General features: G+C 36.6%; 2 protein-coding genes across 2 annotated transcripts in view; both read left to right on the plus strand.

The window, feature by feature from the left end:
* Positions 1 to 27,322, plus strand: part of LOC136818436 (NADH dehydrogenase [ubiquinone] flavoprotein 1, mitochondrial-like) — a 34,424-nt gene that overhangs the window by 3,077 nt on the left and 4,025 nt on the right. Inside the window, exons 2-11 of the mRNA XM_067074776.1 lie at positions 10,259 to 10,314; positions 10,748 to 10,768; positions 10,949 to 11,017; positions 11,588 to 11,684; positions 12,331 to 12,566; positions 12,966 to 13,085; positions 13,304 to 13,429; positions 16,416 to 16,481; positions 20,382 to 20,484; positions 27,156 to 27,219. Of these exons, the coding sequence (XP_066930877.1) occupies positions 10,259 to 10,314; positions 10,748 to 10,768; positions 10,949 to 11,017; positions 11,588 to 11,684; positions 12,331 to 12,566; positions 12,966 to 13,085; positions 13,304 to 13,429; positions 16,416 to 16,481; positions 20,382 to 20,484; positions 27,156 to 27,219 (958 nt within the window). The remainder of the gene's footprint in view (positions 1 to 10,258; positions 10,315 to 10,747; positions 10,769 to 10,948; positions 11,018 to 11,587; positions 11,685 to 12,330; positions 12,567 to 12,965; positions 13,086 to 13,303; positions 13,430 to 16,415; positions 16,482 to 20,381; positions 20,485 to 27,155; positions 27,220 to 27,322) is intronic.
* Positions 23,483 to 25,773, plus strand: LOC136818437 (lysosomal acid lipase/cholesteryl ester hydrolase-like). Its single transcript, XM_067074777.1, has one exon. It carries the CDS (start codon positions 23,735 to 23,737, stop codon positions 24,923 to 24,925), a length of 1,191 nt encoding a protein of 396 aa, XP_066930878.1. The 5' UTR covers positions 23,483 to 23,734; the 3' UTR covers positions 24,926 to 25,773.

Below are 27,322 nucleotides of genomic sequence, written 5' to 3' on the forward strand. Positions count from 1 at the left end.
GGTCATTTTGTCAATAAATGTCAAAGACATGACAAAGGATTTTCAGCAAGTACCCAGTGAAACTTAGGGCTCTACTTACTTAAAGTATTTTAACTTTTTAGATTGATTGATTCTTATAAATAAAACTGACATGAATAAATAAGTGTGCGAAGGAAATATTTTTCTCTTCTACAAAGAAGTGCGTCTGTAAACTTTATAGAAAAAGCGCAGGAAAAAGTCATAAACAAAATAAAAGAGAGAAAATATTTTATATGATAAAAGAAGAAGTTTTAACTGTTTTACCACCAAAGTTTCAGACTTTGCTAATTTTAACATGCTGAATATTTTTAAGGTAATTTCGAGCCGTTTGAGCTATTTTACAGTAGGTAGTAAGTAGTAGGTAGTAAGTAATAAGTAGTAGGTACTGTAGTAGGCGTTTTGTACTTGCCGAAAAAATATTCAAAATATTGATATAATATGATGGTTAAGCAATTAAATGAAATTGAATTTTTTACATTATATTCGGAAGCATCACTGGTCGAAATATCGAAAAAATTAAAAAGCGTGAGGTTTCACTTCCATTGATTTTTTAAAAATATGCGCTCCGGACGTTTAAATTAATCAAACCTAATTGTACACTCACAATTTTTTACTCAATATTGTGTAGTCGGGTAACTTGTATCAGTGGAGGGGGCCCCCAGGGGTTTGCGTGAATGCGTGAATGGGCTTTTTTGGTTGCGTGAATGAATGAAAATTGAAAAAAAATTGCGTGAATGCGTGAATTAAAAAAACTTGCGTGAACGTGAAAATCCATTTTCTATTGCGTGAATGCGTGAATCTGGGCTATTTTGTGCGTGTTACCTTACCTTACGTGTTATCCAGTTTGCAGAACGTGGCACGTTTGTTCGAGATTTTGAGTGCAGCACTCGCCAAAAGTCGAGTGCAAGTATAGTTCAGATAGTTTAGTCAGGCCTCACCACAAATTTTTAATTCAAAGAAATATTTAATACCCATGATGCAGACTTTTGAGAACCTCATTTCTCGGCAAAATCAGTCTGAAATGGAGTCGTATTTAAGCACATCAGGGTGTAAAAATAAAAATTTTCCCCTGTCGGCGCAAACCATGGTTGCGTCTCCCTTAGTCACTATGTTTTCGGCCCCTCCACGTTAGGAAATCAAGACGCAAGCTCTGATTAAAACTATTCTTTTTAAAATCTTTGTTTGCTCGCTTCGCTCGCAACAAATGTTCATCCTTTTACCTCATTTTGCAAACAATCAAGCAATCGTACATTGCCTCATAACGAATTTAGACTACATTCTTTTTCAATGGTGTTAAAGATAGCATTTTTAGCCAAACGCGAGGTGACAGAAATGCAAAAAATTTCCTCTCTGCGCAAACCATGGTTGCGCCTCCTTACCCCTTAGCTAAGCATTATGGTGTCACCCTGGAATTTGTTTGAGCTATTTTTGACCTGTTTTTGATAATGATTGAATATTATTGTATAAGGGTTGCGAAGCGATCCAGACTCAACCTCAATTCGCAAGTTGCTAGCAAAATAAGACCCTCTGATAAAGCTGCTTATAGAGACAGGGTCGTAAGAGCCTTAATGCCCCAAACACACCACATAATCCACGGCGGCACAACACCCCCCGCCGCCCGCCCTCGCGCATCGCCCTTTTTTTCCTTCTAGTTATTCTAGTGGTGCCTTAATAAAATAACGATATTTGTCGAACGATCGAACATTTTTATTCGAATCACGAATCGTCTGTCGAGCGAAATCATCAAATCAAAACATAAAAATAAAACAAAAACAAAAATGTACAAAGATGGCTTGTTGGTTCTTGGGCAGTTTTGATTTATTTCTTGACAAATTCGACAAATTTGATTACCTCCGTACTTCTTTATCATAGAATAATTATCCACTTGGTTTTGCAAGGTAAGTTTCGTTCACTAAAAGAGCACTCCTCCCGCGCGACTTGTAAAAACCTCTCATTGATTTACCTTATTTGATACTTGATACTTGCTGCTAAAAGTCAAGGGATGATGAAGATCCTTTCTGTCACCGTTAAACTAATTTGTTTCCATTTAACAGCAAAATAAACATTTAAAAACGAAGAACCACTGCTTAGATTGCTTAGATGCGTGCCTCCCCGCGGGAGTGAGTTATATCGGATCGCCCAAAGTTACCTTCATTGGTTCATTTTTTTATTTTATTTTCTTATCCACGGATCGCTGATAGTCACCCCGGAATCTGTGTTTCCGGGGGTTTTGTTGCTTGGAATTGATTAACTAACAGTTAGGTAGGGTCAGGGTTGCTAGTAACGGCGAATTTCAGTCAGGTTTAAAAAAGGGGTACTTTTACCCATATTATAATAACATTACCCCCGTGTTTTGCCAGTTCGGTATAAAATAATATGTTATGAATTGCGAGACTTGCTGTGCGACGATGGCTCAACGGATAAGGCGTTTGTCGCCGAAGCCGAAGGTCTTTCTTTGATGGTGGTTCGAACCCCGCAACGGTGCGGTGATGTGGTTGGTCAAAATATAATATGATACAGGTATGAAAACTTAGTCAGAATTGAGAAACTAAGTCTCAGAAACTGAGACAGTCAGAAAAGAGAAAGACAGGATCAGAGATAAGAAAACAAAATAAAAACATGAAGGTAACTTTGGGCGATCCGATTAAACTTCTTCCCCCGCGCGACAATTTGATCAACTTCAGATTTAAAGTCCGTGTTTCGGCTTCCGGTAATTTTGTTGTCGTTCACTGCTAGGGTACACCATTTTAAAACGGCATTTTTCGCAGTCCTAGCTACCAAACCGAGAAAATTTTCACAGCTTCAAGCCAAACCATTCAAGGTCATTTTGATAAAATCATTGGTTTGAAGATGTGATTTATATAGCAAATTTCATAGCAAATTTTCGCTTGGGATAGAAGTTTAAAGGTACGTGCACAATATAGCAAAACTGCTTCGCTCATAAATTCGCTTCGCAATTATCATCCGTAAGCTCATCATTCTATTCATGGTCTACTGTCTCAACTAACTGTGGACACCCTTCTTTATTTTTAGAGTTAGGAACTGCTTGCCTGCGGCGCATATACTATCGCGATACCTGAAGATACCGAAGTTTCACCTTTTCTAAACGACAGTGACATGTTAGAAGAATCAAATATTTTGCGTGATGGCATGTGATTAAAGTTAAAAACTTACGTAGCGCTTTAAGCTAATGTGCTTATAGTCAGTACAGGAAGAAATCACTACTGAGTTAAGTTTTTATCAATTGCATGACCAGATCCGGTCGAAAAATACCTCAAATGTAGCAGCCTTGCCATTTTGGTTCCGCTGGGGGCCTCGTATACGAGGGCATTCTACCATTTATAGTAGATTGTAATGTCTAACGTCTGATTTTTTTCGAAGGCTCAAGTACTGTAATGCTTGCCATATGCTTAATTTTCCCCATATCTGAGCCTAGATATGCTTATAAGTGCAATGCTTATAAAAAAAACATGTAGCCATCAAATGACAGACCAATTAAGAGTCATTTTTTTTTTAAATCTTCAGAATAAAGAAAGTGTGATACCTCACCCTCTTAGATTTTGATGAAATTTTGACCAAATTATCTATCACACAAAAAAATAAGACTCTGAAAATTTCACTTTGATATCTCAAGTAGTTTTACAGATATAGCGTCTCAAAGATAGGCTACTAAGCGAAAATTGACCCCTTAAAATCATGAACTCTGGTGGGGAGCAGATTTTGAAAGCCAATGAATTTTTATTCAAGTACATTAGAAAGCTGATTTTACGGTTAATTTCAAGAAATTTTTGTAGGGAATCAGAAAAAATCAAATTGAGTCTCCAAAATTTTCCCCGAAAATCTTAAGCACCTCCTGTAAAAGGCTTCAGACTTTGCGTAATCTGGGTTTGGAAGCACTTTTAGCTGGCTGCTGATAGTCCTTGAGACTTTTTTGAAGCAAACTTTTGACCTGGAGTGGTTTACTGGTGGGTTTTGGCCACAAAAATAACAATTTCAGGATTTCCATCTTTAGGTAACCGTCAAAAATGGCCGAAAAATTTGCTATTTTGGCAGATCTGGAGCAAAATTCAAGATGGCGTATCTTTTTGCTGCAACAACAAATTTTTTTTGAAACTTTCAGCAAGGATGATTGATTATGACATCATTAAATATGTCAATGTTGATTCAACGCCCTTTAAAGAAAATAATTCGTAGAGGATAATGTAGCAAAAAAAACAACATAAGTATGAGCATAGACTCAGGGGTTTATACGCATATACAGGGGGTTTATTTGTGGCCGGCGACCGGCGATAGTGAAAGACTTCATTTATATCATTCTCCTGAGTGTTTCTTTAAGTAAAATCACAGGCTTCTTATTTATATTCAAAAGAATCATGATTATAACAAACTTTGAAGTGCAGAAGCTTAATAAACATCACTTGAAGTATATTGCTATCTTTTACAGTAGTGTAATATTTTCTCATTCACTCTCTTGCCTAACGTCTGCTAGCATACTCATTTTATAAGCACTTAACTTGATATAAGGGGTTTTTTCAATGATGTACTTTTAATAAAAACTCAAACAAGATATGTTTTTAAAACAACCCTGAATATATGTATAATGTGCTTATGAAAAAAGAGTGCCATTTAATTCTAAGCAGGAGGAAACTTTTTCATTTCTCTCCTCATAATCTGATGATTTTTTTGCATGCTGATTTGAAGAAGAAGACTTTTGAAGTTTATGTGCATCTTTCAATTTTTTAATATTACACTTTTACCTAAAAAGTATTATTTTTTGCTGAGATTTTTCTATAGTTTTATTGCTAAAAAAACGCTTTTTCAGTACTTAAAACTGCCTTATTTTTCAAAATTTTCTTGCCCTTCGGGCCCAACCATGGTGGGCCCTCAGGTCAGTCTCACATAGCTGCATTTCTAAAATAATTGCCAACCTCTGACCTTCAGTCTCCTACCTTCCTAAAATTTACTGAAAACCCTGAGCACAGACTCAGTGAAAAAGCGGTCACAGATTTAAGTGTACACTAGAATATTAAGCTATCAATAGAATTTTGGAATTCTTTTTCAGTTTTCAAATTAGCAGTTCTAATTGGTAAATTGTTCCATATTTTGATGGTAGATAGAAAGAATGAGTTTGAATAGCATTTAATCCTGTCCTGAATGGGCTGATATTTCACATTTGTACAACGCTGTCTAGCTGGGTGGATGCTGCTGTCAACAAATTTGTTTCCTGACAAAATATCAAATAACATTTTCAATTTCGATTTGGATCTCCTTGTTTCCAGTGTTTCGAGTTTAAGTGATTTCCTTAGATCATTTGGGCTGACTTCTGAACTCCATTTCCTACAGATCCAGAGGACAGATTTTCTCTGAATCATTTCGATTTTCTGGGTAAGGGGTTGGTTATCAGTGGGATCCCATACAGTGTTGGCATATTCCACCGTTGGTCTGATAAAAGTTTTATAACACTTCAGACGTGTTTTTTTGTCTGCCATTGATAGGTTCCTCTGAAAGAATATTTGGGTGTTATTTGTTTTGGAAGTGGCAAGATCGATGTGATTCTTCCAAGAGAGATTATTCGATATTACAACACCAATATATTTAGCTTTATTAACAGTTTTGAGCTGTTGATAGATTTCATAGGTTTTATCATGAATTTTTCGTTTGTTGGTGACTCTGAGGTTAAAACATTAGTCTGGGTGAAACTCCATGGACCATTTGTTTTCCCATTTGTGACTCCCCAAGCGATTTGAAGTACATAAAAGTCCGATCGGTAAAAAGACCGTTCTTCTTTGGCCTCTACTTGACCGGTCTTTTTACCTTTTGGGACGCTTGGATATTGTTAAGAAGGCTGATGCGAGGCCGCTTATTAAAAGCGGCCACAGTGAAGCGGCCACATAGTAAGTTTTAAGCGGCCCTTATCGGACATAGCGGCCACTAGCGGCCCTTAGCGGCCCTTAGAGGCCATTAGCGGCTATGAGCGGCCATGAGCGGCCCTTAGCTTTGTTTTTTAATTTACTTACATTTTCAAGTACATTTGGAACAAAGAAAGATTTTTTCAGAAATCAAAAAGGGCAAAACAAAAAAAAAGATAAAAGGGAGGGCGCTCGAAATAAAGAAGGACCTAAGAAGCCATCAAATGTTGTAAAATAAAATGAAATGATTGCTTCCCCAGTAGAGAAGGGGGAAAGCTTCCAAAAGGGCATCTTGCAGGCTTTGCTTTCTTATAAGCTCCTGATTTTTCACAAGCTCCTGATCTGTGATGTTTCGAATGCTTGATGCAACTTTTAGAATGCGAGAGAGAAAAAGTGAAAATCACGTGAAAAGAAAGAGACACACTCAGCAGAAGTGTATTTCATCACTATTTTTGGTAAAAGTTCACGTGATAACAGGAAGGAAAGCACGCAGAGGGAGCTCAATGCAAACAAACATTTAGTAAAAGTCTGCACTCTGCTTCGTTCGTTGTTATGATTTGAAAAGAAATGTAAGAGAGCAAAGTATTTCGCTATTCAAAAATACTAGATAAACAAATTCAGAATATGTAAGTAGTTAAAAGAACAATTTTCAAGATAACCCTGTCTCACCACAAACGATCTTTTTGTTAATATCCCCGTCTCAGTCAGTGGAATTCTCTATTATTATTCTAGACAGTGTAAAATTCTTTATAGCCGAAATTCGGTAAAACTTTAACCGAATTCCACAAGCTTAACCTTTACCACGCCGAGGCCGTAAATTTACGTTCTAATATATAGCCGAGGCCGTAAATATACGTTTTTCATGGGGTGTTAAGAAAAGCCGCCCTACCGCCTTAAAGACGCCTTTAAATCCCGGGAAATGTCTTATATGACGGAGAGAAAATGTATACAAACTATTTTCAATATTTTGAAACCACCTACTTTCGATTTTAACTGTCAAAACAAACTGGAAAATCAGGCAAAATATTCTTTTGGAAATTATGAGCTCATTGACTGCTGTAACTAACTTTTTGTGTTTATTTAGTTGAAAATGGTTTGTTTTATTGGTTGGAAATGTTATGTATTGCTTGTTTGTAGTTTAGTCAGTGTTTGAGGTAAGTTTCTGCCTCCTTATTCTTTAGTATGACGGTACATTAAGGGTGAGGACTGGAGGCTTGTCGGCCGTCATCGACCGTCACCGAAACCAAAGTTAAGGCTTCTGATAAGGCTGCAAAGAGTTTCAAAGTGTATATACTATGTTATTTCTATTGCTTTCATGCTGGTTGATGATAGGAAAGTCATTTTTAGCTGTTTTTAGTGATATTTCCCATAAAAATTACCTCAAGGGGCCTCTGCCTTACGTGCCTCTGATTTACGTGGAAATTTTCTCGAAAACCAAGGTTTTCACAAAATGAATTCTGCCTTTTCTAGTAAAGGTATGATTGTGATTTTTTGGCTAGCAGTTGTAGTTATAATGGTGGAAACAATGAGCCAGAAAATTATGGTATCGCAAATGTTCTCCCCAATTTTTTTTTAACCAGAACTTAAAATTTTGAAAAATATGACAAATTGTGTTTTGAATTTTTTTCAACTCTAAGGCAGAAGACTACTGTGTCACCATTGATAGAGAAAAATCCTTTATTTTAACATTTTTAGAAAGCAGGATAGTTGGGCTTTCCAGAATGGGCTTATTTTTTTGAATCGGTTTAGTAGATCAAAAGTTATGACGGAAAGCGTAAAACTGTCATTTTTCCCAAAAAGACAAGGCGTGCACGGGGTGAAGTTCCCAAAGAGAAGGTGTGGTAAAGGTTAAGCCAAATTCAATAATTACTTCTACCGAATTAGTTAAACTTTTTACCGAAGCGATTCGGTTAAACAGCCGAATTTAACCGAAACCATTTTACCGAAATTCGGTTATATTTTTGAGAAAATCCCTAAGATATAAGCGAAAAAGGATTAATTAATCGAATACAACAAGGATTAAATAATCGAATATGGGAGATTAAAAACAATTGAATGATATGAGCCCTCCCCATTGGGGAATGGGTCCTACGCCTTACGACGTAGGAATTCCTCCTTTTTCAAGTAGGAATTCTTAGCGCTATCCAGACACTGCTGGTTCTGTGCACGCGACACACAGATACCATGATGCATAGTGATGACACTCGGACTACGCGGGAGAGCACAGTGCTCGTCGCAAGCGTAGAACGGGATATGAGTGCCACCACACATCACATTGTCCGGCATATCACCCACACTCTTGTATCAGAGTAATGGTACCCAATTCTCCACAATTGAATATAGGAGAATAAATAGTCGAGTCATTAATCAAACTTCATAAACGAAAATCGATTATATCTTTGAGAAGATCCCTAAAGAAAGCCGCTAAATAGGACGCTGGCCGCTAAATAGGACGCTGGCCGCTAAATAGGACGCTGGCCGCTTAGCCGGTCTCTCGATCAAGAAAAAGCCTCTAATAGAGGCCTTGAGGCCGTTCTTGGAAAAATTCCATTGACCGCTTCATGGCCGATCTTCTAAAATGTTAGGCTGCTTGAAATTTCACTTCGCCCGCTATGAGACCGGTCTTTTACCCGCTTTAGCCGATCGGACTTTTGTGTACTTCAAATCGCTTGGGGAGTCACATTTTACCATTCGTCTAGGTCTTTTTGAAGCTTTTCGCAGTCTTCCTGTGTGTGTATTGTGCGATAAAGATATGCATTATTGGCAAACAGCGCAATTTTCGATTTTATTTCAAGTGGCATGTCATTTATATAGATTAAGAATAGCAGTGGCCCGAGGACAGTTCCTTGGGGGATACCTGAAATTATGCTTGAGTTTTTGGAGGATTTCCCACTAACAACAACACATTGGGTGCGATGAGATAGAAAGTCTGTAACCCAAGTTAGGATGTGCCATGTACTCCATAATGTTTTTAAGTTTAATAATTAGTTTACGATGGCATACCTTATGGAAGGCTTTACTGAAATCAAGTAAAATACTGTCAACCTGTTCTTTGTTGTTGATAGCTCTAGCAAGTGTATCAATGGTTTGAAGCAATTGGGTCTCGCACGATCTCTTCTTGCGAACGCCATGTTGAGTATCTGTAAGACAGCTGTTCTCCTCCAGGTGGTTGTTGATGTGGCTATGAACAATGTGTTCTAGAACTTTGCAGGTGGCAGACGTCAAGCTAATCGGTCCATAATTTTCTGCTTTGGACCTATTTTTGTTTCCTCCTTTGAAGATTAGACTGAGGCTGGGCTTAAAAAATTGTTGGTTTGCCGTCACCCTGCCCTAGATTTTGGAGGTGGGTCGGTCGGAATTTTTTTTTATTTTGGCAATTTATGAAATTTTCGTTCATGGAAGGGTTAACAGTTTGTTTACATTTAGGTAATTTTGAATAAAAACCAGAAGTGCTAGCAGGGAATTTACGATTCTTATGCTTGAGACAAACAAGATACGAGTTTTGATTTTTTATTGTTTGAAGTTTTTGAAGGAGAAAAATCTTCTTTAAAGGGATAATCAGATGGTCTGAGACTTTAAGGGTACCTGCTCTCATACATGAGAAAACGTGGTTCCCCAAGCAGTTTTGCCGACGAGTCTGTTTCAAGATATTCCACTTTAAAATTTCAAATTCTGAGCTCTTTCCAACGTGAAAGGTCCGCGAGAGGTCCCACTGTTTTTCTTGAAATTCCTGAGAAGTTCGTCGGACTTGTCGAAGGTGAGTTATATTTCAGGGGGTCTTGTAGAATTTTCTCAAAGATAATCGATGATGTATATTGAACATTCTTGACTCAAAATAGGAATCATCATGGTTATATGTTTACATAATAAAGGAAAATGAAATAAAGTATAAAAGTCTTACCCATTCAAAGAAATAATTTAGCAGATGCTTTGCAAGACTTCACACACTAAACTCCCTGACAGAAAAGTTTTCTTCGGAACCGTTGAAGTGGCGATAATACTAAAAATTTGCTCCTCAACGGTCCGCATAAACAAATAAACGAAAGTGAAAGCAAAAATTAATTAAGAAACACTATTAAAGTGTTTGGTAAGAAAAAAAGCATTCTGTTTTTCCCTGTATGTTCAGTAGTGAAATATCTCAATCTTGGCAACCATCTGATTATCCCTTTAAAATGGCAATAACATTTGGATGGCCGATCTCTGAGCTAACCATTTAACCCTTAGAGACTAATCATTTCCTTTCCATGATAGGGTTTAATAAAACAAAATTCAGATTTCATGACTGCTCAGGAAAGGATTCTTCTATAATTCATGTTACTTTTATTTTACAGCTCAAAGTGGAAGACTTTCATTGGCCATCTCGAAATGTTTGCAATCAACAGACACAGTAAGATCATTTTAAATTTGAAATTTTCAAACTGTAATTTGTTTTCAGCCATACATATATATTATTTCATGTGTTTTGCGAGTTTTATGAGTTCTACCAAAATTCAGTAAATTTTTTAATGCTTTCGGAAATAAAAGTAGAGACAAAATTAAATTATTTTTGAAAGAACATTTTCCACTTCAGGAGGAGGCAGGCAATGGGTAAAGGGGGTCATGTGAGTTAGGGAGACATCCAATTAGTTTTCAAGTTTTTATTGCCAAGATAAGCAGGGATGTTAAATAATTTGTAGCTTTATTACTCTGATCTATTGCCGAATATATTGCTTTATGTAAAAATTGTTGTTGTCAGTGGCATTTGCATGATGGCATTTTATGCATAAAATTTGCAATTATTATGATCATTCTATGATTTTTATTTTTTTTTATTTTTTCAGAAATCATACGGACCACTCAAGGTTTGTTAAATACTCATTTCAAGGTTATCCGTAACAATATGTTTTTCGAATTCTTATGATATTTCAAATTCAATAATCAATGTCAAGATCAAGATCTCATATTGTTTTAAACATTTTGTCAATTTTTGACGTTGCTAAAGAAGATTCCAATCTATTTATTACTTATCGTTTCTTTTTCAGGATGAGGACAGAATATTTACAAATTTATATGGAAGACATGATTGGAAACTTAAAGGTGCAATGGCAAGGGTAGGTACTAATATTCGCGGTCAAAAAAATAGTCAGAAAAATTGCATTTCACGGGTTGTAATTTTTGCGGGTTTGCCCTTTTTCGGACAAATTTCTTTCATTTTTTTTACATTTTCCTAGGGATTTTTCAAATTTTTCAATAAAAGTGCAAAAAATTGTATTTTGCTGGTTCAAATTTTGGCTAAAAAACGCTAAAATTAATTCCCGCAAAAAAAAGCTCCAATAAGGTACTAAATTGGTGTGCAGCATTATGTACTCAATGTACTTCAGGGAAAATGTTTTCACCTCGATTGACCGATCATTACTTTTTAAAGTAAATAGACCAAACAACTAGTTATAATTCAGTGCCTATCTTAGCAATACTTTAGCACAAATCATTTGTCGCTTCAAAATGTTTTAAACTTCTGTATGATAATGTATTTTGTTGGAATTCTTCACCTTTTCATCATGCGAGTGCTACCATACTACACATTTCAATACCGAATTCTTATCATCAAAGGCTTTCCATATAGTGCTAACACAGGAAAATGAACTACTTATCAATTGAGGACTTTCTTTTCCATTTTTTAGGGAGACTGGTACAAAACAAAAGAAATTATAGTCAAGGGTCATGATTGGATACTTGATGAAATCAAAACATCAGGATTACGTGGACGTGGTGGAGCAGGTACATATTGAACTATTTTATTATCAAATAATATTAGATATGGGGTGAAATGACCAAATAGGCTACAACAAATTTAAATTTACTTTTCTTTTGAAGCTGGCAAAAGCCAGTAAACCCTATAAGTTTTCTTGACAAAGCTAATATTCATGATATGCACCACTGCAATGACTTCTCAAAATTATGCAACTTTTCTGTTTTTGTTCCACCCAATACGTCACTTTTTCTATTGTTTAAGTGACGTATTGGGTGGAATATTTTAAAAGTCCTCAGAAGACTCTCCAGTGGTGCATATCATAAATAGGTAAGGCGAAAATGTTATTTCAAAATACCATTTTTCCATCCCACAATAGACGATATCGGATTTAGATAAATGCAATGCATTCTGGTTTCTAGGGACTCTCAAAGGAATTATAATAGATCAATTATAAAAGATTATAATTCCTTTGAGAGTCCCTAGAAACCAGAATGCATTGCATTTATCTAAATCCGATATCGTTTATTAGAGCAGAATGAAAATTTCCATGCTATTATTGACTAACCTCAACCTTTAAATGACCAATATTATATTTCTGAACATTTTCGCAAGGAAATTTAAAACTCATTTCTATGATAAAGTTATTTGTATGTTTTATTTTTTATATCATAGGTTTCCCTACTGGATTAAAATGGAGTTTCATGAACAAACCAGATGACGGTCGTCCAAAATATCTTGTAGTCAACGCTGACGAAGGTGAGCCAGGCACATGTAAAGATCGTGAAATTATGAGACATGACCCACACAAATTGGTAGAAGGTTGCCTGGTAGCTGGCCGTGCCATGGGCGCCCGCGCCGCTTATATATACATCCGAGGTGAATTTTATAACGAAGCGTCTAACATGCAGGTAAGCTCTATATTGTATACAGTTATATAATCCAAAATGTTGTTTTTTGTTGAAAACCTCTACAGGTGGCCTCTAACCCAGTGAAAATTTCAAGCACTCTTTTGTGGCCGTTATACGGCCAAAATACTCAATTTTGAATTCAGTTTTAAAACATTACTATGTGTCAGCAAAGTAGCAAGAATATGTAAGAAGGTGGGCAAAATCAAATCAATCTTTGAAAATAAGCTTTTCATCCAAGTCTTCAGACAAATTTCCGTAATCCCCGATTAAAAAAAGAATCTTTGTTAAATCATTATAAGAAGTTTATTTATTATTCTGAGGATAAGAGGATTATCGTAGTTGACTGACTATCTAAATAGTAATCACACAGTAATTTCATTCTTTGCTTTTACTTCTTAGGTTGCCATCAACGAAGCATACAAAGCTGGTTTCCTTGGTAAGGATGCATGTGGAAGTGGATACGATTTCGATGTTTACATGCACCGTGGTGCAGGAGCGTACATTTGTGGCGAAGAAACTGTAAGTACTCTACCATAAGATCTCGCCTTTTTGCTGTTTGCTGTTTTATATATGCTTGAGCTTTTTGGAAGAATATTCAATAAAGCTTCCTCGTTTATGGAAACAAAGCAACAGACTCAATCATAGAAAGTTACTAATCAAACATATTCAAGTAGGGGAGATGTATTTTGTACCACTGTATTTTAAACTCCTATCGCTTATGTCATCCTTCACTTTAGGCACTTATTGAAAGTTTAGAAGGTAAACAAGGAAAGCCACGATTGAAGCCTCCATTTCCAGCTGACGTCGGTGTTTTTGGATGTCCCACCACCGTCGCTAACGTCGAAACTGTCGCCGTCGCTCCCGTAAGTTTACAATAACACACCTTTCAACCCTTGACGTCAAAAAGAGATAAGGCCTAGATTACTATGAAGGAATGACGGAGAAAATCAAGGCAAGACTTCAGACGTCAACCCTACTTGGTAAACATTAGTGTATATTGATCAATAAAATTTGTTGAATGATCAATACAATTGAATGCTTCTCTCGGATAATTTTCCGTCACTTAAAGTTCTAAATCTTGCGGAATTTTCGCATTTAATTTCCCCATTTGGTCAGGGAAACCAAATACTTGTAGTATCGCTTACAAAAGTTTATCTTTTCTCAAGCTTGTATCACATGCGCACAATAAATCATCCATAACAAGTTTCCCGCAATATAATATGGCTGTGAGCACTGCTCTATAATCCTAAGGGCTAAACTTTATCCGCCAACTTTGATTGAAGAGGTCAAAAGGACGTATAGGGGGGAAAGAATTTTTTTTGAAGCCAGGGTGGGGAAAAACGAGGGGGGGGGGGAATGGAAAATTTTCATTCTAGGAAAAATTTTCATTCTAGGCATGGGGGGGAACTCACCAAAATCAATTCAAAATTGAAAAACATCTGGTTTTATGAGATGATGTTGTGATCAAGAATATCTTAGGGAACTACCTTAAAGAACTACCTTAGGGAAAACAATAAGCGTTAAATTCATCAAATTACAGCTTTTTGGACCTACCGGGAGGTCCTTTAATTTGACCGTTGTCCGTTCGTCTGTTACAAGCTTTTCTCGGGATTGGCTCATTAGTTTTTTTTAATTTTTTGCACAATGATACAAAATGGCAATGCCTGAAAAGTGACGGAGCCCGATTTTTGAAAAAAATTTTTGGGGAGCAAATTTGGGCCAAAAACTACCTAAAAATAAGGTTTTTTGGACTTTGTGCAAAATTGCTTCATTAGTTTTTCCTGATTTTTGGCAGAAAGATAGAGTGCAAGGTACCCTAAAATGTGGCTGAAGTAAGTTTTCTCGGAAAATTTTTTTTCGTCGTCAAATACGGATTTTCGCAAATTTGGGCCAAAAACTACCTAAAAATAAGGTTTTTTGGACTTGGTGCAAAATTGCTTCATTAGTTTTTCCTGATTTTTGGCAGAAAGATAGAGAGTGCAAGGTACCCTAAAATGTGGCTCAAGTAATTTTTCTCGGAAATTTTTTTTTCGTCGTAAAATACGGATTTTCGTTATTTTGGGGAAATTCCCTTTTACCATTTTCCTGTTAGCAGCTTTTCTCGGGATAGGCTCATTAGTTTTTTTTAATTTTTTGCACAATGATACAAAATAGCAATGCCTAAAAAGTGACGGAGCCCGATTTTTGAATAAAAAAATTTGGGGGGCAAATTTGGGCCAAAAACTACCTAAAAAAAAGGTTTTTTGGACTTGGTGCAAAATTGCTTCATTAGTTTTTCCTGATTTTTGGCAGAAAGATGGAGTGCAAGGCACCCTAAAATGTGGCTGAAGTAATTTTTCTCGGAAAATTTTTTTTCGTCGTCAAATACGGATTTTCGCAAATTTGGGCCAAAAACTACCTAAAAATAAGGTTTTTTGGACTTGGTGCAAAATTGCTTCATTAGTTTTTCCTGATTTTTGGCAGAAAGATAGAGTGCAAGGTACCCTAAAATGTGGCTCAAGTAATTTTTCTCGGAAATTTTTTTTTCGTCATAAAATACGGATTTTCGTTATTTTGGGGAAATTCCCTTTTACCATTTTCCTGTTAGCAGCTTTTCTCGGGATAGGCTCATTAGTTTTTTTTAATTTTTTGCACAATGATACAAAATAGCAATGCCTAAAAAGTGACGGAGCCCGATTTTTGAAAAAAAAATTTGGGGGGCAAATTTGGGCCAAAAACTACCTAAAAAAAAGGTTTTTTGGACTTGGTGCAAAATTGCTTCATTAGTTTTTCCTGATTTTTGGCAGAAAGATGGAGTGCAAGGCACCCTAAAATGTGGCTGAAGTAATTTTTCTCGGAAAATTTTTTTTCGTCGTCAAATACGGATTTTCGCAAATTTGGGCCAAAAACTACCTAAAAATAAGGTTTTTTGGACTTGGTGCAAAATTGCTTCATTAGTTTTTCCTGGTTTTTGGCAGAAAGATGGAGTGCAAAGCACCCTAAAATGTGGCTGAAGTAATTTTTCTCGGAAAGTTTTTTTTCGTCGTAAAATACGAATTTTCTTTTTTGGGGGAAATTCTGTTTTACCATTTTCCTGTTAGCAGCTTTTCTCGGGATCGGCTTATTATTTTTTTTTCATTTTTTGCACAATGATACAAATAGTAATGCCTAAAAAGTGACGGAGCCCGATTTTGAAAAAAAATTTTCGGGTAAATTTGGGCCAAAAACTACCTAAAAATAAGGTTTTTTGGACTTGGTGCAAAATTGCTTCATTAGTTTTTCCTGATTTTTGTCAGAAAGATAGAGTGCAAGGTACCTTAAAATGTGGCTGAAGTAATTTTTCTCGTAAAATTTTTTTTCGTCATAAAATTTTCAAAAAAGACGACCAAGTTACACAATGATAAAAGAAAATAAATCAGACGTTTTTGCATTGTTCTAAAACTTATTGTGTTTGCTCAATACCAATAGTAAAATGTAGAACGCCTACTTTTATCTGATTTTGATCAACAGGTAGGTCCATTCAGCATGTTGCTTGTTATGCTTGAGGGGTTTTGAGGTCAAAAGGACGTATAGGGGGGAAAGAATTTTTTTTGAAGCCAGGGCGGGGAAAAATGAGGGGGGGGGATGGAAAATTTTCATTCTAGGCATGGGGGGGAAGAGGACACTATGAAAGGTCAGTCGGAAATATCGCTCTCGATACATTACCACCGGTATTGAATAGTGCTACCATTATGGCCAGGGCTTATAAAATGTCGGTGGCTGGGAGTTGAATAAAACTAATATTAAATAAGGACAATTATTACTGCAAAATGCAACCGGTGCACTTATTATGACGTTATTTCTATACGAATTATTATTCTTTTACCATAGGAAATTTGCCGTCGTGGAGGAAGTTGGTTCGTTGGAATGGGTCGCTCACGAAACTCAGGACAAAAGGTAATCTCAGCCATGGATGAATATTAAATGCGCTTTTTAAATAAGCTTTTGACCGCGATGATTGGCAATCGGTGAAAGCAATCGCCAAAATGAAACGTCGATCATATACTTAAACAATGTATAGACTTAGACATTAGAACCGACTTGCTTTCTTTTGAAGTAAAAAAAACAACGCAGTTTTGATTGATTTGGCTGAACGACCATGACAAATCATCACAATCGCCATATCCCTTTAGAGCAGAGTGCGGTATGCGCAGAATGGATGATCTGTTATGAGATTAGACAAAAGGTTGACTGACTAATTAATTTTTGGGAACAAAGTTTTTGCTATGGAGTTGTTCCATCCTGTATCTTCTTATCTTGATAATCGACTATTAGACAATGTTCACACGCTACGTATCCGTTTCGCTCTGAAACGAAATGAATCCATTCTATTGGAGCATGGTCTTAGAAGTACATCCATCATTCAGTTCAGTTTCATTTCAAAACATTCGAAACCCCGCTGGTTGGCACGACATGGCAGACTAGTCAGCTCTAAAACTGGACAAACTTCCTATCATAGAGGAAGCCCGATCCAGTCAAGCGGTTAGAAATCAGTGAAGGGACCCTCCGGCCTTTTTTAAAGTTTCTCTCATAACACTGCTAACATAAAAACATCTACGAAAACGTTTCTCTTTTCCCTCAAAAGCTCCACATAAGGAGATTATGAGCACTTTTTGTTTAACAAATAGAGAAAGAAAAATCAATAGTCGCCATCTTGTTTTAAAACGTAATTTTTAACCGGATGCCGAAAGTAATGGGTTGTGACGTAGATTGTTGTCACATAAGAAGTTGAAAAGCTTATTTTACAGTGAATTCCAGTAAATTGGACTGAGATTATCAATAACTTTTTCATTTTTATTTGATGTTCTTTTTTTTTCTCCCTTCAAAAAATGAAAAACCTTGTTTCTGAAGCTTTCATATAACTTCATCATTTCATTTTCATTGGTGTTTTGCGATACAATTCACGGGAAATACGAGAACGGTTGCCATATATTTTGCCTTTGAATATAGTTAGAGAATGATACGAGAAGCTGGCAGATTGGGCTCAAATGATATTAAATTATTTGTATTGGGCGGTACGAAATTGCAACTAAAACGAAGAAGAGCTGATAGAGCGGTTTAGCGTGATTGTTCACATTGTTGACAGATACGAATTTCCAGGAAACCACTACACAAGTTAACCACCCCATGACAAATCACATCAGTATGATTGGCTAAAGGCAGGATCTAATCCACACGAAAGCCTTGAAGAAGATTATCTTTAACGCGGAATTCCAAAAAGGTCTTCCCAAGCTCAATTTAAACGTCTATACAACACTTGGAGGTTCTCCATGCACCTACCCAAATCTATCTTTTACGAGCAGGATAAAATGGAATGTGGTATGATGCTTGCTGCCTTAGACCATAACCTTAATATCAATAAGGGAACAGAAGCAAACGCTCAATCAGGGAAAGTTGGTAGGGTGATTCAATATTGCATATCACAAATACTCCCACCGGTTTGTGACAAAGTAGGTCAAGAAGGAGAAACCATACAACTTCCTTCGAGACATTGCTGTTCGATGCTATCACACAGTCGTAGATGGAAATAGGAAGTTCATGACGAAGAGAAAGCGGCTTCACGTTACACCTGCTGAAAGGCCTGCTAGAGAACAAACTATCGAACGCTCAACAAAGTTTTCCAGAATGACAGTGAAAGATAATCAATAGATTTCATTTTGTTTTTTTCATTTCATGAATATTTGTCTAATATTATTCAGCTTTTTTATTCATCGAGTTCTTCTTCCTCTCTGTGGTAGCTACCCCTGCCTTGAATCCTACGTATAAACCATCAGGAGCGGGAAATCTCTCCCTTATAGTTCTTAGCACACAAGCTGGTAATCTTCTACGGACATTATTTTTTCCTTTGCTATGAGCCCACCAAGTGAAATGTTTATACGTGGCATATCAATAATTTCTGGTAGTAGCTTTGTCACGTGGAGGCAAGTAATCACTGAATAAATCATGTAAGCTGGCCAAACCCATGTACAGATAAGATTTATCAAGAATAAATTTAGTGAAATCAGAATGTTAAGTTGCACATTTATTTCTCTCCATAGCGTAATATGAATCGGCTTTCTTAATTATCTTGTGGCAGCAAATTCATCCTCCTTCAAGAAATCATAGGCCGTCATAACACTACATCTATCACATTTACACCAATCATTTCTGCCCATTTCTTTCAGATCTCCCAATTATTTCTGACTGATCTTGTTGATTTGTTCTATTTTCTGGTGCAGTCAATGATGTACTAGTGGTAGTCGTTTACTCCCCGCTTCGCGTTGGCTGGAACTGCAAACACATTATTTTCCTACCTTCCCTTTTCCTAAGATAATATTTTTGACAAGGAAAAGTTTTAACCGTTTACAGAAGGGAGAAGAATTAAAAGAAAGATAACTTATCACTAGACAAAAAAAGAGAAAAAACTTGAAAATCTGAAGCTTTCTCTTCTGTTAAACAAATTATAAAAGAAGAGAGGGTAACAAGTGACGTCACATACGCACCATTTCGATTCAGCTGTTTGGAAGGGAAGGTCGAAGAGATAATCTTTTTATGAAGCTTCGACTGTTTTAAAATTTCATTTATGGCTCTATAAAGCTTGGTCCTCACTTGTTGAAAAAATCGCGTCTAATCACTAGACGCCCGCGTCTAACATTAGACGCGCGCGTCGAGTCCTTAGGCGCGTGCGTCTAGAAATTATGTCTTTGTTGTCCTCACTACCATGAACTTTTTTGAATTAAAGGATTAAAATATGGGAAATGTGAATAAATGAAGTTATGAGTTTGAGCTTCTCTTCAGTTTATTGAGTGATGGAAAGAAGATGGATAGCAGTGATGATGGAAGCTACTTTGATAATTGTGAAGATTTGCTCCTTCTACTTTTGTTACGAAAAAGACAAAATAGGAGAAAAGCGCGTCGCAGGCGGTTTTGGGTACGAGATATTTTTCAAGAAAGACCAATCCATGGAACGTTTAATACTCTTGTTTCAAACATTGCTAAAAGACAGTGAAATGTTTCTTCGGTATCAAAGAATGACTCCATCTTGTTTTGAGCATCTTCTCTCACTAATTCAACATCGTATCAACAAGAAAACCACTCAATGTGTCAGCCAATATCAGTTAGAGAACGTCTCTTTGTAACATTAAAGTTTCTGCCCACTGGAGAAAGCCAACAATCCCTGTCAGAGACATCATACCAGATGTCTCTGAAAAAAACTTTCCCCTGTTTGATTCGAAATTGCGAAAAAGTGAAAGAATACATTAGCTTGATTTTTTCGAAATCGTTTAGAGGAAAGTTTAACTAAAATTTTGGTATATCAAACTTTAAAATTGCTTCATTAGATCAAAAGTTATGACAAAAAGAGTAAAAAATATTTTTCAAAAAGAGCGAAAAAATACGAAAAAGATATGAAAAGATACCAGAATTTACAACTTTGGGGACATTTAATTCTGTTTACATTGCGGTGCCTTTGAACGTTAGACGCGCGGAACAAAATTTTTTGTTCCCCGCGTCTAACAAATTTTGTCAAAGTCCAGGCGTCTAACACTAGACGCCCGCGTCTAACACTAGACGCTCGCGTCTAACGAGTGTACTCACTAGAGGTTCTAAACACTTAGTCGCGCGCGTCTAATGTTAGACGCGGGCGTCTAGTGATTAGACGCGATTTTTTCAACAAGTGAGGACCAAGCTTAAGAGATTTTTACGTTTTATGAAATAGATTTTCCTTCTCATATTCATAAAACGAAAATTCAAAGCCAAACTTGAAAAATGACCGGAGGATCCCTTTAAACCACATAAAATTATTTTTCTCTTCTTTAGCTTTTTAACATCTCTGGCCACGTGAACAACCCGTGTACCGTCGAAGAAGAAATGTCTATCCCATTGAAAGAGCTCATCGAACGACACGCTGGTGGTGTCACTGGTAAGTGAATCTTCTACAGTGAAAAAAGTTCTCTCATCTTGGATGGATTTCCGTCTCAGTGAAGTATTTGAAGAGGCTTTTGTATAATTCTGCATAATTCATGAAAATTTCAAAAAAATAATGCTTATTTAATATTTGCTGTGTAAAATCTTCCGTCTCCGGTGTAAAACTTAGCTTTAACTACTGCCTTCTTTTTCATCATAGCCATCATAGCCAGCATAGAGTGTCCTAAAGGGAAAGTCTTTAAAGAATCTCTAATTTTATATTTAAGAGTTACCCGCCTGAGTACAAGTTTCAACTAATAAAAAATTATAGATTCTTCAAAGACTTTTAATTACATAGTTCGGAGAAAATCCCTGCTTAAAGAAATTTCCAGAAGTCCTTACTAACACTATGTACCAGACTGACAATTTCTCCCAGAACCAACAAAAATCGCATGCTGGGCTAGTTTAATGTAGTGACGATACAAGAGTGCTCTATTATTCTCTCGCGATACCGATAAATCCCTTTACTTTAAAATGTTTTAGTCACTTAGTTTGGTATTTCAAATACCAACAACAAATGCAATTTGTCGACGTTACGAAACTCTAAAGTAACGTCAATTAATTGAATGTTTTGAGCCCAAGAACCTCGGCTCTTCAATAAGACGTTACTGCAACTTTCTTCGTAGAAAAGGCTATCACTCGTCACCAATAGCGAGTTTATGTATTCGAGATAAATCGAGGGGGACGGTATAAAGCAAAGTTGACATGTCCCCGAAATCACCGTCCACTTTGCTCGACGACGGTAAAAACACCAAAATACCGTCGTTCGGTTAGGTGAGCAAAGGCGATATAGAGCCGTATATCAACTATCGACTTTGTTTTGTATCGATTTCACTTACCGTCGCCCTCGATATCCTCCGATACATAAACTCGGTAATAAGTTTAAATCTACCGCACACGAATTTACAAACCTGTAACTGGGTTGTGACGTAATCAACATGGTCGATTTCGGGTGGTCTCTAGCTTTAGTGTAAGGTTTAGTTAAATCTGACCTCTCCAGTTTGTTTGTTGGTTTGTGTTTTATTTCAAGAATATATTTATAGTCAGTTCCGAATATCGTGTTTCAATTTTATAGCTCTAAGGTTTATTTGATCTGAATCATCGTATAATCTTATAGAAAAATGATATACGTAATTTACAGTCGATTGTGAATCGGTGAATTCTTAAATTTTTTTTTGCAGACTTTCTATAGAAAGTTTGTTCTTGATATACGTCGGAAGTTAAGCAACGAGTTTCTAGCGCTTTCTGCGTTAGAATTATTTGCAAGACATTCTCAAATTTTTTTCTTAAATCTTTCTGTTGCATAACTTTCGCGTGTAATCTTTCACATCCAGAAACCTCCCGTTGTTGCTGTCAGCAGAAAGGTCAGACATAATAAGAGCTTTAAAGACACACAGACAGCTTTTGTTATTGTTCACTGCATGTTATCTTAAAACCTTCGTTTTAATCTGAGCTTTTAAACCTAGTAAAAAAATTTTTCTGTGAGATTGCATAACTAGACCCAAGAAGCATAGAAGTTATTACAGAAAACAAAATTGTTTGAGTTCAGAAAATTTCGAGTTTTGGTGCAATAATAAGTTATTGTTAACTGAAAATCCCATAAAGCTTCTTCAAGCTAGGGAGACATTAGAGTTAAAGAGGTAGGAGTTAAATTGCTGTAATTTCTTTAAAAATCTAAAGAATCCTATTGTTACAAATCTTCTTGATCAGAGTTACATAAGACAAGTGTTAGTCAGCAAGAACATGTGACAATCACTGCTAAGCCTTTTGCCAAGCTCCTCCTCCACTAAGAAGTGCTTTCCTTCCATCTTTTTGCAACATTAAGATCCGCTACATCAGCAGTTTGTAAACTGACTAATCCGGATGTATTTTTTCGTACATCATTTCTGCTGATTCTGCAATTTAAAGTTGATTTTACATTTTATTTTTTTGCCATGTTCTACCATCCTTGACATCCTACTGTTTTATGAATATGGCGCCAGAAATACTTTAACTCTGGCCTCCTTGAAATTAGAGAAGTACGTTGACACCTTGCCGAAATGTCCCAATGTTCATGACGTAATTTTAGTAACGAAGATAACCGGAATTTCCAGTTTGCTATAAATTCCTCTGCTTTATCATTCAAACTTCACGAGAAACGCTCAGTTTTTCGGTATCCCTCTACATAAAAGAATTGTGATTGACCCTTTAAACGATCATTGTAATGACTAGTCTCTTAAGTGTTGTTATTTTTGGAAACAAGGGGAATCTATACACCCTATAAACACCCCCTTCGTTCTATATTGTATATTTTTTGTTTAAGAATATGGAGCTGTTTTCTAGGTGAACGTTGCAAGTGATCTAAAGATCAAGTAGCTAATAATTGAAAAATAGGTTCTACAATTGCTTCAATAAAACTGTTCATATTAAGTTTAGCGCATTAGCCAGCCTTGTTAAAACCCCTTATCATTGGGACTGTGTGTTCGTTGGAAATCTCGAAACGAGGTAGCAAGAAATTAGGATACAAGTGACAGTTGATTTATGACAATATGTCCTAAATGAACAAAAATGCCTCAAGTGCAGTAGAAACTACTATGTAACCCTTAATCATGTTAAACATCCAGATCTGGTTTAGGAGAGCTGTAAAGTTTTTCTCATCAGTTATTTCTCAGGCATTTCTCGAACAATGTGGTGGGTTTGTTCCTGAAGACATTCTTTTTACTATACGTTTAACCTAGGCTAGACTGTTACTCGTCTAGTAAGCCCTCCCTCTACAAGACATGCTATTGTCCAGAGTAAAATTGTGAGCAAGTAATTACTACAGTCACAAGAACAGAAGACGGGATGATACAACAATTTCTTACAAAAAAATGTTCATAAAAATTGCACTACAAAATCAAATCTTTTGTTATTTGTTCAAATAACAAGAAAGATGAGAAAATATTCCATAAAAAAATGATCGAGTGTGACACAAGAAAGTCATTTTTTATGAGAAAAACATTTTTAGTCAAGTGTTGACATAAAGATAAATGACAGAATGGAGAGAGAGAAAACGCCGGTCAGCTAACATACAGCCACTAAGTGATTCTTAGGTTACAACAAGAGACAGTATATAAAGAGGTGGCTGAGTGTTGGTTCGAGTTTCAAAACCATACCAATTGCACTGCGAGACGGTCAGTCTTTTTCGCTGCAGAGAACGAGGACTGTTCTGACCAGAAAGCAAAAACATGCATTGGTTAGCCTGTGTTGTTTTAACTATTTTGGTTATCGATCGAATCCAGGCTACTGAATTACCTGAAGAAAATCTACTGGTTCCGGACTTGATCGAATATTGGGGATATCCTGCCGAATCGCATGAAGTCCAAACCAAAGATGGCTACTTGTTGACTTTACACCGTATTCCGTATGGTAAAGGACATACGGACACAACCAGGAAACGACCGGTATTCTTTTTACAACACGGACTCCTTTGTAGTAGCTCGAATTGGGTTACCAATCAACCTCACTTGTCTCTTGGATTCATGCTCGCTGACTCTGGTTATGACGTATGGATGGGTAATAATCGAGGCAATACTTACTCCAAGAAACATGTGACTTTACCGGTTGACAGCAAGGCATTCTGGGATTTCTCGTTCCAGGAATTCGCAAAATATGACATGCCCGCCATGTTGGGGTACGCCTTAAATGTGACCGGAAATAAACAATTGTACTACGTCGGACACTCTGAAGGCACCATGATGATTTTCGCCGGTTTGAGTGAAAGTGAGGAGCTACAAAAAATGATTAAGACAGCCTTTGCACTAGCCCCTGTCGCGCATCTGGATAAAGCCTCATCACCTATTACTTATCTATCATCTTTCGAAACTGAAATTGGAGGATTTTTCGGTTTTCTCGGCGTCCGTGAGTTTATGGCTTCTAGCTACTGGATACGTAAACTAGCTGACTTGACTTGCTCTTTCGATGAGGGCGCCCTTTGTGGAAACTTCCTTTTCTTGATTGCCGGTTCAGACAGTCGAAACATGAACGCCACTCGTACGCCCATCTATTTCACACACACGCCCGCTGGAACATCAGTTAAAAATATGCTTCATTTCTGCCAGCTCATCGAAGCAGGGCGTTTCCAAAAGTACGACTACGGGTGGGCGAAGAATCTTTACCACTACCACTCATTGAAGCCACCTCAATATCCAATCAAAACCATCAAAACGGAAATCGAATTCTTCTCTGGGGGAAGGGACACCCTCGCTGACCCTCAAGACGTTTCGTGGTTGACAACGCAAGTTAAAAGTCTCACCAAACATCACGTTATTCCTGAATACAATCATTTAGATTTCATTTGGGGTGAATCAGCACGCCGTAAGGTCTATAAGAAAATCATTAAATCTGCTTATCGTAAAGATGGCATTTTACGACGATAAATCATTTCTTTTTGTGACTGGCAGAAAACTGTTTTTGATTGGATGAAACTTGTTGAAAAAGCAGATATAATCAACGGACAAGACTTTGATATCATGTTGCGGACAATATTTAAATAGTCCAAAAAAAAACGAATTGCAAAACTCTACGATCTCCTACAAACATTTTTGTTTCTGTGGTAGTTGGGTCACTGCAATATTTTTTGCACCAACATTAGATGTATATATAATGTATGTTAAAAAGTATTATGAAAGTTTATTGAGTAAAAGAAAACTTAAGGAGGAAAGCTTCGCCACTTTTATAAAATCTTTATCGCAACTCCCTTGAAGTAGACCAGAAAATATTGTCACTTTTCCCCCGACAAATCTTTCCCCTTTAAGGTACTTTTAAACATACGTTGTGATCCCTTATTTTCAAGTTTTTTTCACACTGATTTCACATACAAGTTCCGCTCTTCAAAAAGAAATTACAGTGGAGTCTCCATAACTCGAACAACATCACGAGGAGTACAAATTTGTTCGGTTTATGGAAATTTCGAGTTAGGAGATGAGATAGGTTTATAAGGTTTTGTTAATTAACTAAAGGGACCAGAAAACTTGTTCAAGTTAAGGAGATATTCGAGCTATAAAGTTCGAGTTATGAAGCCTCGACTGTATATAACAAGACGATGCAAAATTTGAAAGCCCTTTTCTAATGCCGTGATAGATCTTTCGCGTGTCTCCTTTCTTTACTTTTGGATTGATTTTCAGAAAAATTTCGTAATCCTAGAAATGGGTAACTTCAATTAATTTTGTCAAATCAAACGAAAGTGTCTGTCATGTCCTTGTAAAATGATATATTTTGAAAAATATCTTTATCGAGAGTTCTTTTACCTTTTTTTGTTAGAACAATAATTAGGCTCAAAACGTTAAAAAAATAAGCCCGAGAACACCGAATTGTTCTAATTAAAAGGCAAAGACTTCATGAAGTTTAAAATACCTCAATCGTGGCTTAATATAAATTCACCATGAGAAAACATTTATCTCAAAGTATCAAATAAAATAAAAAAATAACAAAAATGTGTAGTTGGGCTCTTCCAGAAAAGAATTGAATATGGATATAACTTTTTTCGAAATTTAATCCCTGAACATTGTGACTTTTTACTCGCCGGACAAGCATCAGTTGACCCCTGACATTCAAATTACCCGCAAGTTTCCCCCTCTCCCCCCGGACAAGGCACATTTTGTAGATTTTTCACCACCCCCTAGACATCCTCCACCCAACATGCACGAACATTTTCTGGAATGACCCGTTCTTATAAAAGTATTGTGCAGGCCTGCAATAGACTTCACTTACCCCTTGACACTCCTTCGTCATTTAGTTGTCTCTTGTTTTGAGTTTTGACAGCAAACAATGTCAATTATTTACATATGTCACATATTTGCGAAGGGGCTTTCGAGCACCAAGGAAACTAAAGATTTAAATCCAAAAGGTCTTAAGTGATTTTTTCATCTCTTTAATTTGATAAAATTTTCCCCTTTTTTGTTTACCCTGGAATAAAGCTGTTGTGCATGTTTTATTAAAAAACCAGGCTAGTTTGAGGGTAATTTTGAATGTCCGGGGGTCAACTGATGCCTGTTCGGGGAGTTAAGACCTGGTGTCCGGCGAGTCAAAAGTCAGAATGGTTGGGGGTTGACCAATGCTTGTTCGGGGGGGGGGCTTAGGTCTGTTGTCCAGGGGTCAAACTTGACAGTTTGATTTTTTTAAATGTAGTAGTAAATTGTTCACAAAGATACGTATCGGCAACCATGGGAGGATAAAGGGATGTAAAGCTGGTCAGGGTCCCTTCGAGTTCTGAAAATGTCTGAAAAAAAAACACTCTTAAGAAATTACTAAAATTTACTATAAAAATTACTAAAATTGTTTGATGAGCAATTTTCTCTTCCTCGCTCTTCCTTACTGTCTGTGCGTTTATCATGGAAGGCTAGGATCTGGAAAACTTTATTATCAGTCAATATACATTAAGAGGGAGGAATTTACCAAATGTACTTCCCGCCAAATTTGAATTTTAAAGTCATTAACCAAAGAAATTTTTTTTTCAATTTGGCTCAAATTTTTCCTAGAAGCATTCGTATTTCAATATTGCTATAAAACATACAAAGCGAATTCTTTATTCGCCAAAATCAATTCCACCTTAAATGAACGAAAATTGGCAAAGTTTCTTTTCTTAAGATATTGTTTTTTGCTTCGTAGGTGGATGGGACAACTTGCTGGCCATCATCCCCGGTGGATCATCTACACCACTCATCCCTATAGAGTAAGTAGTGTTCACACACGCGCATTATTTTATTTCAACTCATATTTTTGGTTTACGACAAAAGGTCTATGTTTTTTGTCGTGGATCAAATTTTACATTTTAA

The sequence above is a fragment of the Clytia hemisphaerica genome, unplaced genomic scaffold (assembly GCF_902728285.1).
Source record: "Clytia hemisphaerica strain Z4C2 unplaced genomic scaffold, Clytia hemisphaerica genome assembly, whole genome shotgun sequence".
Lineage (NCBI taxonomy): Eukaryota > Metazoa > Cnidaria > Hydrozoa > Leptothecata > Clytiidae > Clytia > Clytia hemisphaerica.